The sequence below is a fragment of the Pongo abelii genome, chromosome 4 (genome assembly GCF_028885655.2).
Source record: "Pongo abelii isolate AG06213 chromosome 4, NHGRI_mPonAbe1-v2.0_pri, whole genome shotgun sequence".
NCBI classification, from domain to species: domain Eukaryota; kingdom Metazoa; phylum Chordata; class Mammalia; order Primates; family Hominidae; genus Pongo; species Pongo abelii.
This window is the reverse complement of record NC_071989.2, coordinates 185,363,263-185,376,168: the sequence shown is the minus strand read 5'-3', so window position 1 is coordinate 185,376,168 and position 12,906 is coordinate 185,363,263. Positions and strand designations below refer to the sequence as shown.

The window sequence follows — 12,906 nt, the reverse complement described above, 5'->3', positions numbered from 1 at the left end:
GAAGCAGGGTGTGCCCTTCCGAGGCCCAGGAGCCCCCAGGGCTGACTCTGAACTAGCCTCTCCAGACAGCCAGGCTTTGGTAGCCTTTGGGCTCACCCAGTGGGTTTCCCAACTTCCTAAATGGGATGGGGCCTAAGGAAAGAAGCCTTGGGTACCCACTGGGGTGTGGGTCTGTCTCTGACTGCTGGGAAGGCGGGCCCCGTTGGTGTCCTCCCCTCCAAGGCTAAGGTGGCCCAGCTGCCTAAATGTGCTTAAGAGTAGGGTGGGAGCTGTGTAAGGAATGTCTGCCCCAGGCCTGCCTTACCTGGACGCCAGCCATGTACGGGCCCCTGGGCTGATGCACGTGCACATATCCACCCCTCTGTTTTGCCCTTGACACATTATGGGCAAAGACCTAGCCAATGGGTGATGCTGGCAGATAGGCTGTGGCCAGTGTGGGAGAGTTCTCTGAAGACGGTGGTTGAGCCGGCCTCGAAGTGGATATTCACCTGGGAGGAAGGGGGACTGGGAGGCACTCAAGGGGAGCTTCCTGCCTGGGCTCTGGGGCTGAGAGCTTGTTGCCTACCAGTCTGTCCCAGATCTGGCAACCTCATCACTGCTCTATAGACTCCCAGTGTCCCCAGCTCCCTAAGAATGCCCCGTAACCCCCATCGAGCTTGTTCCTGGCCTCTGGACTGGGCACCCAGTGCTGCAGGAGCCACATGAGCTTTGTAGCTGACAGTTCCAGGTTCAAGCCCCAGCCTGGCCACTTTTCAAGTTGGCCCTGCACAGGCGCTTCCCTTGTATGGAAAGGTAGGTGTGAGACCCATCACCTTTCTGGGCAGCTGTGAGAATCCACCAAAGCAGCCAGCCAGCCCCTTGAGTTCCCAAGCCACCGCAGGACTCTCACCTGCTGGGGAGTGGTGCTGAGTACCAAACTGACCACCTGGTTTAAGCACAGCCAGAAGGTGCCGAGCCAGCAACCTGGCAGAAGGGGCCTTTTGTGGCCCCACTCGTGACATGTGGAGTGCCTGCTGCTTCCCATCAACCTTAGGGAAATAAGGGGAGCGGGGACCTGCTCAAGGTCTTCCAACTGGTTAAGTGGCCGTTGCAGGGTGGGGAGGAAACCAGGTAATGATTGGGAAAGCTGGATCCTACCCGTGTATCATGAGAAAGGAGCCTGGGGTGGGTTTGCCCCTCTGCCCCAGGCTGTTTTGAGGTGGGAGTGGGGGATTTTTAGGTAGGTGATAGCATGTCATACCAAAGCCCAGCCCTGGGCAGGTATGCAAGAGTGAGCGCGTGCCAGGTGGACGTGGGTATGCAAGAGTGAGCACGTGCCAGGTGGACGTGCAGGACCCTGAGGCACTCTGCCCGCACCTGGATCAGGACGCCCTGGCCAGGCTCCTCTTTGGGCTAGGGAGGCATCCAGGGAACTTCTTGGCTAGGGTTAAACTCACCTTAAAGCTCTTACCACAGTGGGTCCCTGGCAGAGGGAACTCCCACAATTCCTTTCCCAAGAAGCTTCCCTGAGCTGTTCTCCGTGCCCAGCTCTATGGTGGGAACTGGGACCCAGATGGAGACGAGGCCCCTGGCAGCTTGGAGCTCAGTCTGGTAGGGAGGCAGACGCGGGAACAGCGGGACCCAGTGTGATCAGCACTGTGGAAGAGAGGATTCTCCAGCTGACAGGGTTGGGGGTGGGGCAGCACCAAACAGGGAGGCCCCTTGACCCTGAAGGTGTCAGAGTTGGTGCCCTCCAGGACACAGGGTTAGATGCACCCAAGTAGAGGAGCCAGATGGATGGTCTAGGGCTTTAGTGGTTTAGTATGGCTGAGCATGGGAGGCTGGGGTGGAAGCAAGGAATGGAGCTGAAGTCAGTGAGACACAACCAGCTTTAAAAGCTGGATTAAGGATCACAGGGTTAAGGCCCAGATGGGGCCTCATCTGGAAGGTAGGGGATTCCCTGAAGGGTTTTGACTGGTTGTGTTGGGGTGTTTGCTCCAGCATCTACAAAAGCACCCCCAGTCTCTGTCCATGTGGTTTAGACGGGGCTGGGCTTGCACCCCCTGCATACACATACTCCACACACATACCTGGAGTGAGAGCGCCAGGTGGGAACGTTCCAAGTGACAGACTGTCCTCCCGCTAACTTAGAAGGTGTTCAAAGGATATGGAGGAGCTTCGGGGTCTTAGCTGTGGGCCCCATTCTCATCAGGGCACACCCACCAGAACCAAGATGATAGAGCCATTTGGTTGCAAACTCAAGGAGTCTGAGTGGCCAGGCTGGATACCTGCCTGCTGTGCACTGTCAGGGAGCAGGGCACTTGGGTTCACAGGTTCACCAGGATGGCACCCATGGGGCAGTGATTCCCCCGTTGAAATCAGGGTGCCTGTATACAAAGAAAAGGGAACGGGTACTGGAAGGCCATTCCCTTTGCATAAGGAACACATATCCTCTCCCTTAACACATAGGCACTTAGATTGGTTCACTGATAGAGACTCAGCCCAAATAAGTCCAAAAAGAATCATTCGTGGAGTTGTTTGCTTGTATTTTGCTCAAATGATGGGGAAGGAATTGGGGTTCCCTTTCCTCCAGGGATAGATGGCAGGATATGAGCCTAGGGCTGTTGGGGTTGTCCTCGCTACCTCTTGGGGTGAACTTGCCTGAGAGTGATGCAAACATAGAAGCAGATACGTGCCTGACACCACTGCGGTAACACCTGGAAGCAACTGTGACCAAAGCTAGAATCTACCCTGGGACTTGCCAGTTGCATGAGCCAGTCCCCTTTGAGCTCAAACCTTCTTCTTTCTTTCTTTTTCTTTTTCTTTCTTTCTTTCTCTTTCTTTCTTTCTTTCTCTCTCTTTCTTTCTTTCCTTTCTTTCTTTCCTTCCTTCCTTCTTTCCTTCTTTCTTCTTTCTTTCTTTTCTTTTCTTCTTTCTCTCTTTTTTTTTTTTTTTTTTTTTTTTGAGACATGGTGTCACTCCGTCCCCTAGGCTGGAGTGCAGTGGCGTGATCTCGGCTCACTGCAACCTCTGCCTCCCGAATTCAAGCAATTCTCCAGAGGCGTGCAGTTTTTTTTTGTTTGTTTGTTTTGTTTTTTTTGTTTTGTTTTTTTTGGTAGAGACGGGGTAGAGCTCAAACCTATTTGTTTGGGAGTTCTGTCACTTCAACCCCAAATGTTCCAGTTAATATGGTGGTGGAGGGGTGCAGTAGAGAAGTTGGACGAAAAACAGCCCAGTTAAGAGGCCGATGGACAGCCAACTTCAGAGTGGCCTCTGCAAGCTTGGACCTCGGGGTAGACAGTGGGGGCGCTCTCTAGGGGTCATCTGTTACCTTCTGGGGTGGGGGGGAGGCATGTCCACGGAGGCCAGGGCTGTGGGTTCGGCACTAGGTCCTCCTCCCCGTGGCTTGCTAGTAGGCATGTGGTGGTGTACGCCTGCTGGGCACCTAGCGGGAGGGGTCGTGAGTTGGGAGGGAGCCACATTGGGGTGCCTGCCTGCTCGGGGGCCCCTGCCCACTGCGTGTGCGCCGCGCCTGTCAGGATGTGACGGGGACCTGGACATGTGTGTGCTCTCCGAGCTGAGCTGTGTGCGCGTCGGGGTTCTCGACCTCAGCTGCCTGGCTGTGCATCCAGCGTGCACGACCGGTGTGGCCTGGGCTCCAGCCTGGAGTGTGGACCGGGTCGGCCGGCGTGTGCCTCCCCTGTGAGGGTGCCCTGGCGGGTGTGAGCCCGGCGGGCTGGAGAGCCGGGTCTCGGCGCCGCAGGTGGGTGACCGTCCTCCCCCTCCTTCCCTCCGGGGGCAGCCTCCTCACGGCGTGTGGCTGGGGGTGGGGGGCCCTCTGCCGGCTGCCGCGCGCGCGCACGCCGGGCTCAGCACCCGCCGTGTACGCGCCCGTGCGCGCGCCCCGCGCCTCCAGCCCAGCTCTCGGAGCCGCTTTCGCTGCCACTGTCTGCTCCCCCGGGCCGCCGCCGCCGCCGCCGCCTCCCCCCGCAGGCCCGGGGCTCTGTCCGCTGGGCCCGCGCTGCTCGCCCCGAGCCAGGAGAACGAGCTCGAGGAGGATGCCTGGGCCCGTGAGTACCGCGGCGGCTGCGGGCCGGGCGGGCACGGAGCGCGGGCGGAAGATGGTCCCAGGACTGAGCCCTACCCCGCGGGCGGCTCTGCGCCCTGGCCCCGGGTCGCCGCCCGGGTCCCCCGCCCGGGCCGCGAGCAGCCCCTCCCCCAGTCCACACCGGAGGGAGGGAGAGCGCCAGTGAGCGAGGGAGCCGGAACGGGGCGCGAGCCGCCACCAGTTCGCTTGGAAACGGTTGCCACAGCAACGGGGTTGCGCTCCCCGGCAACACGACTGCGGGGCGGCGACGCCCCCTCCCCCTCCTTCCCCCCTCCCCCGACCCGGGCCCACAGCTCGGGGGCGCAGGGGGAGAGGGGTGCGCGGCGGGGGCATGTCGCCCCTCTGGCCCGGCTGGGTGTGCCTGCCTCCACAGCCCGTGGAGGGTGGGGGTGGGGGTGAACGGCCGTGGGCACGAGCTGGCTCCCACGTGGCTGCAGTCGTCGCAGCAGGGCTCCTGGGGTGGCTGCAAACGTGGGGGCGGCCCAGCCCCTGGGCTTGTCACGGGAGGAGGAGGCATGGAGGCTGGGGCTGGGGTCTTTGCCCATAGACCCCCCACCCACCCACAGCCGTCACCACCTAATCGCGCCAGCCTAATCGCGCCGGCCCTGGACATGGCCTGAGCCGAGCTGGGTTCCCCAGGGGCGACGTTTCTTACCAGGGTAGAGGAGCGAAGCTTGCATCCCTCCTCCTCCTCACGGCCGAGGCACGTGCCAAACCGAGCATGGGCCCGCGGTGAGTCTCTGCTCCGTGTTCCTAGCCACCATTCTCCAGGGAGGGGTGGAAGCAGAGTGCGCAGGAGCAGAGGAAAGGACATTGCTGACCCAGGGAAGCTGAAGCCCAGGCCAAATGGGAGCGACCCAGCCCATTGTCTGGATCACAAGTGCCCCTTTCTTGTCTGAGCACAATGCCCCAACTGTACTGAGTGGCATGCAGGTTGGCCGGCAGGGAGGCCCGTGCCACATGGAGGTGCCTGGTCCTCCAGGGGAGCTCCTCTGGGAGGAGAATGGCCTCTGACTCAGAGGAAATGACCTCTGGCTCCCCTCCCAACCTCCCCTCAGCGGGCATCACGCTGGAGAGAGAAATGGCCCTCCTGCCAGCTCTCCCAGGCCTGACTCAGCAGATGCCAGCCCCGACCGCGGACTTCAGATCCAGGATCCCAGCGACCACAACAGTCCTTGGGTTTCCTTTCCCATCCGGGGAGGCATCCTAGAGGTGACTGGCATCTGGGGCATTGGAGGCCTTGGCATAAGATGCCCTTAGATGGGTGGTGCCCTGGAGGTCAGGCCGGAGTCTCCTGCAGGCAGGGGCACCTGGGGAATTACTCACGGGTGCCTTTCATTCCCTTCCTGCTCTGTGAGACCTGTGTTGAGTGCTCTGCATCCATTATCTCCTAATTTATTTTACAACAGTTGCGCAAGGTAAGTTTATTATCCCCATTTTAGAGATGAAGATTCTAAAGGGAGGCTCAGGGAGGTGAGTGACTTGCCCAAGGTCACACTACCAGTAAGTGGCAGAGCTGAGTCTACAGTGCAGGCTTCTCTGCGGGCAAAGCTCCTCTCTGCCTGCTAGCTAACTTCTCTTGTAACCCAGGAAAAGAACTGTAGAGCCTTCTTCCTTCACTTTCCTCCAGTGAGGACATTTCCCGTCTTTCGGGTCTTGGTACATTTTTCCTTCTTCCAGCAGAATCAGCCACATTCTTGCTCCCTCAGATGCATTATAGGATGGGGCTAGCTTTCTCCCTCCCTTCTTCACTTCCTCCCTCCCTCCATTTTCTCCCTCTGGGTGAGACCAAGCAGCAAAGGGCTGCCTCAGTCCCCTGGGAAAACCCCAAGCCCTGGTCCTCGGCTCATGGGCTCCGTGGCCTGCTCAGCTTGCAGTCTTGGCTGTGGGAGAGAAAATTTAGCAAAGATGGGTCCATGCACGGCTGCAGCCTGTGGGTGCTCAGTCTAGCTCCAGGCATTGGAAACCCAAATGCTTCCAAGGATCAGGGGGGAAATGGAATGAGTGAGGCGGGCCAGGGAGCCGCTCAGCTCCAATCTTTGTCACTGTGTGAAATGTGGACTTGGTATGACCTGACTGTCCAATTTTCAAGATGAACCAGAAATCCAGACCTTTATATAAAATCTCCTGGATTTTTAAATGTTGGCGATTAATCAGAATGTTTTTAAAAATGGATTGTGAACATGGATTGTTTTTAAAACATGTCTGAGAACTGTGTCCAACCTAAGGGTCCTGTGTCTGAGACCTCTGGTCCGTGGGAAAGGGACAGCAGGTTTTGCTGGGCCGCCTCCAGGCTGTGTACACTGTAACACCAGGGGCTGCTTTCTGCATTTGAGCCTCTTGAGGCTGCAGGGTGATCCCTCATCAGAGGGAGTTCTGTTGTCCCCTCGGCACCCTGGTCCTACTGCTGAAGAAACTCCAGCTCAGGTATGGGAGTAGCCAGGATGGGCTCACATGGCTCAGTGAGGGCAGAAGCCAAATTGGAGCCCAGGCCTACCCCTCGGCACTCTGTATGTTACCCAGGCTGCCCCCAACCAGGGTATCACCATCATGCCCATGGGGCCACCTCCCCTGGAGGGTCAGATCATTATTTCCATGCTAGCTGCGGGGATGAAGGCACAGAGAGCCACAGGCTGAGGTTTCAGTGGAGGAACCTGGTCTCTGAAAACCCTGCCCTGAGGAGGGCTGGAGCTGAGTGCAGTAGACACTGGCCTGAGGGAGGGCTCTCCACCTACAAGCCCACCGAAGCCACAGTCTCTGTGGTCTTATTTGTAGTTTCCCAAGCCCTGGGTTCCTGGCTTGGTGTCAGGGTTAGGTCATCTACCTGCAAGCGAGGGTGCCACTCAGAACCCTGGCCTAGGCGGAGGGCGGTTCTGGCCAGCTCCAAGCCTGGCTGACTGGGAGTGGAGACAAGTCCTGTCAAGTCCTCTCTGGCCTCAGTTCCTCTGTGTTGATGTGGGAAGGGTGTAAGGGTGTTACCAGTGGCTTCCTGAAATGCCCTTCCTGTCGGGACCGAGGACTTTGTCATCACCCGGGCTTCACACCACCTGGCTATGGAGACCTGAGCTGGACCCACTCCTTGAGGCTACATCCTTGTCTGTAGAGAGAACAGCAGCCACCTCCCGAGTTTTCCTCAGATAACTAGCATAGAGACCAGTAGTGGGCCTGGCATATGCAAGGCACACAGGACAGGCTGTCAGTCTGTCCTGCCCCCCAGCCCTCACCCCCTGCTCTGAGTTCCTGTCCCTTCCCTTGAAGACCAGCAGCTCTAGCCTCAAGTCCAGGTGTGACCCAGTGCCCCTGCTGCCCGGGATTTTCCATCCCCACCCCTCAGAGCCCTGGTGTGTGCCTCCGTACAGCCTTTTCCTTTGATTCACGTACACACACGGATTCTCCACTTGCTTATAAACCACCCTGCCAGGCGAGGGCTGGGTGATGGCTTTTCTCTCAGTGACGTTTTGGTGAATGGCTGACATTTCCCAGGAATGAATTGGACACAGACCCAGCCCTTGAGGTGCTCCCGGTCCCACAGCTAAAAGACCAAACAGGTAACGAGCCCTCCAGCATCTCCTTCCATAGGTGGTTCTTGAGCTACTTACTGGGTGGCAGCTGGTAAGGCCGATGGTGCTGGACCCTGGCCACCCCGGAACATCCTGGCATCATTGGGCTTCCCATCCCTGAGGGGTGGGGTGGCTCAGGTGAGCCCAAGAGGCCTCGGCAGGAGCTCATTCGGGAGGCCAGCGCCTAGGTCAGTGGTTCTCAAAGTGTGCTCCCTGGCCCTGCCCTGCAGTACCAGCATCTGCTGGAAATTTGTTTAAAATGCAAACTCAGGCCCCATCCTAGACCTACTGAATCCAGCTCTGGGAATGGAGCCCAGCACTGTTTTAACAGCCTCCACGTGGTTCTGATGCTTGCTTAAATTTGAGAAGCCCAGATCTAAGCCATGTTAAATGCTAGATTGGCTCCTGAGGCAGCGTAGTGTTGTGAACAGTGACTAGGCTGGGCAGGGGCACAGCACAGTGGCGATGGGGGCCGGGGAGAGACGATGTTGGCCTGGCCAAGGCAGTGGCAGGAGGACCAAAGGAAGTGGACAAATGCCACCCTGCAGAGGATGCGGTGGACGGAAGGAATGGTAGGCTCTTTGCTGAGATAAAGGACCCAGTAGCAGATCTTTGGTGCTTTGGCGTGTAAGGCTGAAGTGTGCATAGGGCGGTGCCCACAGCAATGCAGCCAGGCCCTGGCTCTGTGTGCCCTTGGGTGTCATTTAATCTCCTTGAGCCAAGTGTTCTCATCTGCCAAATAACAAGAATGCTAGCCTGCTTCGAAGAGTGACTGTGGTGCCCAGTCCTCAGGCAGGGAGCACCCTGGGGACACACACATCTCTGCATCCTCAGCTCAGAAACCACCATCATCAGAGCTAATGTTTGTTGGCACCTCCACACTCTTTGCATGGATTAGCTTCATCTTCACCGATGAGGAAACTGAGGCAACTTGGAGGTTAAGAAACTCACCAAGGGTCTCGCTTTCATCCCCCTGCCATGCTCCCAGTGAGTGTGTGGCCCGGGAAAACATGCAGAGCGATATGGTTCAAAAACACTACAGATAAATCAAGATGCAACCCTAAAACATGTTCAAATAACCTTCAAGAAAGTAAGAAAAGAGAAACAGGAAACAAACAGAACGTGAGTAATAAAATGGCAGACTTCGGTCCATCTGCAGGGCATCGCTCCTAGCACCTGAACGCGTTGGGTAGGTAGGAGGAGGCAGGTATTTGCTACTACCAGTCTGCAGCAGTGTGGGCAGTGGAGGGAGTGGCAGGGAGCAGCAGGCAGCAGGCAGGCTCTGAGTCTGAAAGGCTCCCAGACAAGGGCAAGAGCTCACATAGTAAAGGAGCAGTAAGGGGGCATGGTTTTTTCGGGAGGCTTTGCCAAGTCTGGCCTGGTCAGGTAGAGCATTTTGAAAAGTCTGAATGAACCTCTGATGTTTATGTATTGAGCACCTATGGCTGGTTAGATGAGAGTCTATGGAACACCTGGGAGGGAGGCTTCAGATAGGATTCTGTCAGACAGGATTCTGTCAGACAGTGTTCAGTGTCAAATCCCCACCCACTCCACCTGGGGGCGGAGCCAGGTTGGGGCCAGGGGGCTAGCTATGTGACCTTAAGCAAGAGCCTTCCTCTCTTTGGCCCAAAGTTGCCTAGTCTATAAAATGCAGCTATGATGGCACCCAGCAGGTCCTGGGCGTGGCCTGCCCTGTATGGCCTAATGTCCCACCTGCTGAGCTGGGCGCCCTCAGGGCACAGACCCTGTCTTTTGTCTCTTGCTAACCTGGAGCTGCCATTACATCTCCCCTTCATCCTGTAGCTCTTTCTCACGCTGCTGTTCCACAGCAGCGTCGGGCTGGTGAACAGGCATGCCAGGGCCCTGGTGGGAAGGGATGGGAATGCATTTTGGCTGCTAGCTGGCTTGTCTGCCCAGTGGCCCCATGGCTGCCACTTACATCTGGCTTATCAGAGTTTGGATTCAGACTCAGGCTAAGTCCTAGCTCCTCCCCTTCTGAGCTGTGTGACCTGGGGCAAGTCATTTCCCTCTCTGAGCCTATCTCCCTGTCTATCAAATGGGCACAACCACCACGGACGAGATAGTGTTGAAGAGAGGATTCTGCGTGATCCTTGAAAGATATTTCTAATTCAGCTAAACCCTATCACCTCCAGCCCCGGAGTTACCTTTTCTGACCCAGAGCTGTTCCAGCCTGGCAGACCAGGGGGACCTCTAGTTAGTGCCAGTTTCCTCAGAGCATTCCTGATGGCTCAGGAAAAGAATAACAGATGTAATTAACTCCCAGTGACTGGCAGCATCGTGTTTTTATCTGGGCTGCGTCACCATGGCAGCCTCATGGCAGGGTTGTCGAGGGGGCGGGCAGAGCTATGGTTCCTGCCATTGTCTGTTCTGGAACGCAGGCCCAGGAGAAGGGGACTGGCAAGGGCACCAAGTGGCACGTGGCTGAAGGCAGCCATGGAGTCAGACAGGAGCCATCTGGGGAGAAGTGTGGGGTGGCCCATCGCCTGGCTTCCCCCCAGCTTGGGGCTCAGGCTCCCTGTGGCTCTCGCAGCAGAGTGTGTGTGTGCCTTGGGCATGCTGAGGGTGGGGTCCGTGGGGCTCCTGGAAGAGGCCCACAAAGTAGCCCAGGCAGCACTGCCCCCCACCCACTCAGGCTAGGGTTTTGTGGCCAGGCCTGGATTCAAATTATGGTTCCATCACCTGCCATCTACACAGCCAGTTGTTCCCCTAACTCCTCGTCTGTAAAATAGGAATCATTCCAGTTACCCCAAAGGCTTTCGTTCAAACCCGTGTGTATAAGGCATTCAGGAAAGGCTCAGTTCTGTTCTGTGGGGGCGGTGAGCAGTCACCTGCCACCCTTCACTCTCAGAGTCAGGGCTCCCTCCTACCTCCCTCTTAGGGTGCAAGGTTCCCCCTCTCACCCGCAGCTGTGGAGAGGAGGAAGCGGAACTAGAGATGCCCATCTGGAGTGAGTGCAGGACCAGGTGGGTATGAAAGACTAGCTTCCAACCCTCATCTAGTTTTCCTCCCCTCCGCGAGAGTGAAAGGGAGACGGCGGCCTGAAGATAGAGGCAGAGCCAAGTGGGGCTGTGCAAGGGCAGGAGGCGGGGAAGCGGAGTTGGAGCAGGCAGGGCGCCTGGAGGAAAGGAAGAGAGAGTGGCCCACGCCCGGCGCAGCGCGCTAGGCTCAGACAAACGCAGGGCCGGTGGCACGCATTACCAGTCGGAGCCACGCCTGAGCCCTCCTACGGGAGCGGCGGAGACCCGGAGGGCGCGGTGCGGGGCCAGATGTTCCGGGCTTTGGGCAGCCAGGGGCTGCCAGGCGTCTGTACAGGGCGTCGGGTGGCTGTCTGTGGGGCTCTAGGAGATGTACCACTCTTTCCCCGCCGCACAGGCAACCGCGCCGACACGCCTCTTCAGGGACCTGGTGCGCACAGGCTCCTGAAACCCTTTGGCCCCGGGACTGCGGATGGCGAATCTCTCGTACGGACTCAGAGCTGGAGTCCGGCCTTCGCGCGCCCCCTGCTGGCCCGCCTCGGCGCCCCTCGGCGCCCGGGCTCCGCGGCGGCGGCCGGGGCTCAGATCGGGGAAACCCTACCGGGGAAACCTCGAGGCGTGACGTCACCCTCCTCGGTGACGTCACCGGGCCCCCGGGGAGCGCGGGGTTCCCACGGAGGAGGCTTCCCCCGGACCGCGCAGGGCGCGGGCGGGGGCCGGGAAGTCGTTGGGGGCCGCGGCGCGCCTTCACTGCGCCCCGTGTCTGCCCCACAGGTCCCACGCGGCCCCGGGTGAGGCACGCCCGCGCGCCCGCCGGCGCCATGGGAAGGAGCGGGCGCCGCTGCTGTCCCCCGCCGGCGCGCGCACGACTTGAGACCTGCCACGGGCAGCCCCCGGCCGCGGGTCCCCCAGTGACGCTGGCGGCACCTGAGAGTGTGGCGCGGGCCCGGGGCCACGCAGCGGAGCCCAGTGTCCAGTGAAGCGGCTGAGGACCCGCCGCCCGTGCCGCCGCCATGGTGATGTCCCAGGGCACCTACACGTTCCTCACGTGCTTCGCCGGCTTCTGGCTCATCTGGGGTCTCATCGTCCTGCTCTGCTGCTTCTGCAGCTTCCTGCGCCGCCGCCTCAAACGGCGCCAGGAGGAGCGACTGCGCGAGCAGAACCTGCGCGCCCTAGAGCTGGAGCCCCTCGAACTCGAGGGCAGTCTGGCCGGGAGCCCCCCGGGCCTGGCGCCGCCGCAGCCACCACCACACCGTAGCCGCCTGGAGGCGCCGGCTCACGCGCACTCGCATCCGCACGTGCACGTGCACCCGCTGCTGCACCACGGGCCCGCGCAGCCGCACGCGCACGCGCACCCACACCCGCACCACCACGCGCTCCCGCACCCGCCGCCTCCGCACCTGTCGGTGCCGCCACGGCCCTGGAGCTACCCGCGCCAAGGTGAGTATCGACCTCCGCCAGGGGGCGATCCGGGCCGCCGGGAGTGGGCGGGCGTTGGAGGGCTCGCAGCTTACCCTCAGGGCTTCCACCCGCAGCCTCCGGGAGAACACGGGCGGCGGCGGGCTCGGGTTCGGGCTAGGGCTGGGGCGCGGGCGGCCCCTGGCCGGGCCTCTGCGAGAGGCTGGGAACCGGCGGCCTCACTCCCTCTGACCGCCTCCCACTCCGCAGCGGAATCGGACATGTCCAAACCACCGTGTTACGAAGAGGCGGTGCTGATGGCAGAGCCGCCGCCGCCCTACAGCGAGGTGCTCACGGACACGCGCGGCCTCTACCGCAAGATCGTCACGCCCTTCCTGAGCCGCCGCGACAGCGCGGAGAAGCAGGAGCAGCCGCCTCCCAGCTACAAGCCGCTCTTCCTGGACCGGGGCTACACCTCGGCGCTGCACCTGCCCAGCGCCCCTCGGCCCGCGCCGCCCTGCCCAGCCCTCTGCCTGCAGGCCGACCGTGGCCGCCGGGTCTTCCCCAGCTGGACCGACTCAGAGCTCAGCAGCCGCGAGCCCCTGGAGCACGGAGCTTGGCGTCTGCCGGTCTCCATCCCCTTGTTCGGGAGGACTACAGCCGTATAGAGGGGCGCCCGGCGCCCCGGGCCCCACCGGCGGACTCCTGGCCTGACTGCGGGGCTTTTTAAATGCTTCCCTGGACTGCAGGGAGGGGCGGGGGGAGGGAGGGATTTCTTATCCCGTTTGTTACATTTTGAGGATAATAAAGGTGTGTGATCTGGTTTGGTACAAGCGGAGGGTGCACCCGCTGCTTTCGCCCAGGG

At 59.9% G+C, this 12,906-nt stretch overlaps 1 protein-coding gene and 1 long non-coding RNA gene across 7 annotated transcripts; one reads left to right on the top strand and one right to left on the bottom strand.

The window, feature by feature from the left end:
• Window positions 1–763: 763 nt before the first annotated feature.
• LOC134761456 (uncharacterized) lies at window positions 764–4,886 on the bottom strand. The gene is made up of 2 exons (XR_010140085.1): window positions 4,743–4,886; window positions 764–3,424 (listed from the first exon to the last, which is right to left on the bottom strand). It is a non-coding gene; the product is annotated as an uncharacterized LOC134761456 (long non-coding RNA).
• On the top strand, window positions 3,880–12,874 carry PRR7 (proline rich 7, synaptic). Of its 6 annotated transcripts, none has more exons than XM_002816277.5 (4): window positions 3,880–4,049; window positions 10,547–10,631; window positions 11,418–12,083; window positions 12,312–12,874. In XM_002816277.5, exons 3-4 carry the CDS (start codon window positions 11,657–11,659, stop codon window positions 12,707–12,709), a joined length of 825 nt encoding a protein of 274 aa, XP_002816323.1. In that variant the 5' UTR covers window positions 3,880–4,049; window positions 10,547–10,631; window positions 11,418–11,656; the 3' UTR covers window positions 12,710–12,874. The 6 variants fall into 6 exon arrangements, with proteins under 6 accessions (XP_002816323.1, XP_002816325.1, XP_054412280.1 ...); XM_054556306.2 differs by lacking the exon at window positions 3,880–4,049 and adding an exon at window positions 4,492–4,819; XM_002816279.5 differs by lacking the exon at window positions 10,547–10,631.
• The last annotated feature ends 32 nt before the right edge of the window (window positions 12,875–12,906 follow it).

What these genes read in the sequence shown, in the direction of transcription:
- PRR7 (XM_002816279.5), top strand. Translation starts at nt 11,657, where the DNA reads ATGGTGATGTCCCAGGGCACCTACACGTTCCTCACGTGCTTCGCCGGC. An exon ending in CTGGAGCTACCCGCGCCAAG is followed by an intron (nt 12,084 to 12,311) that starts GTGAGTATCGAC and finishes CCCACTCCGCAG; the next exon opens with CGGAATCGGACATGTCCAAA.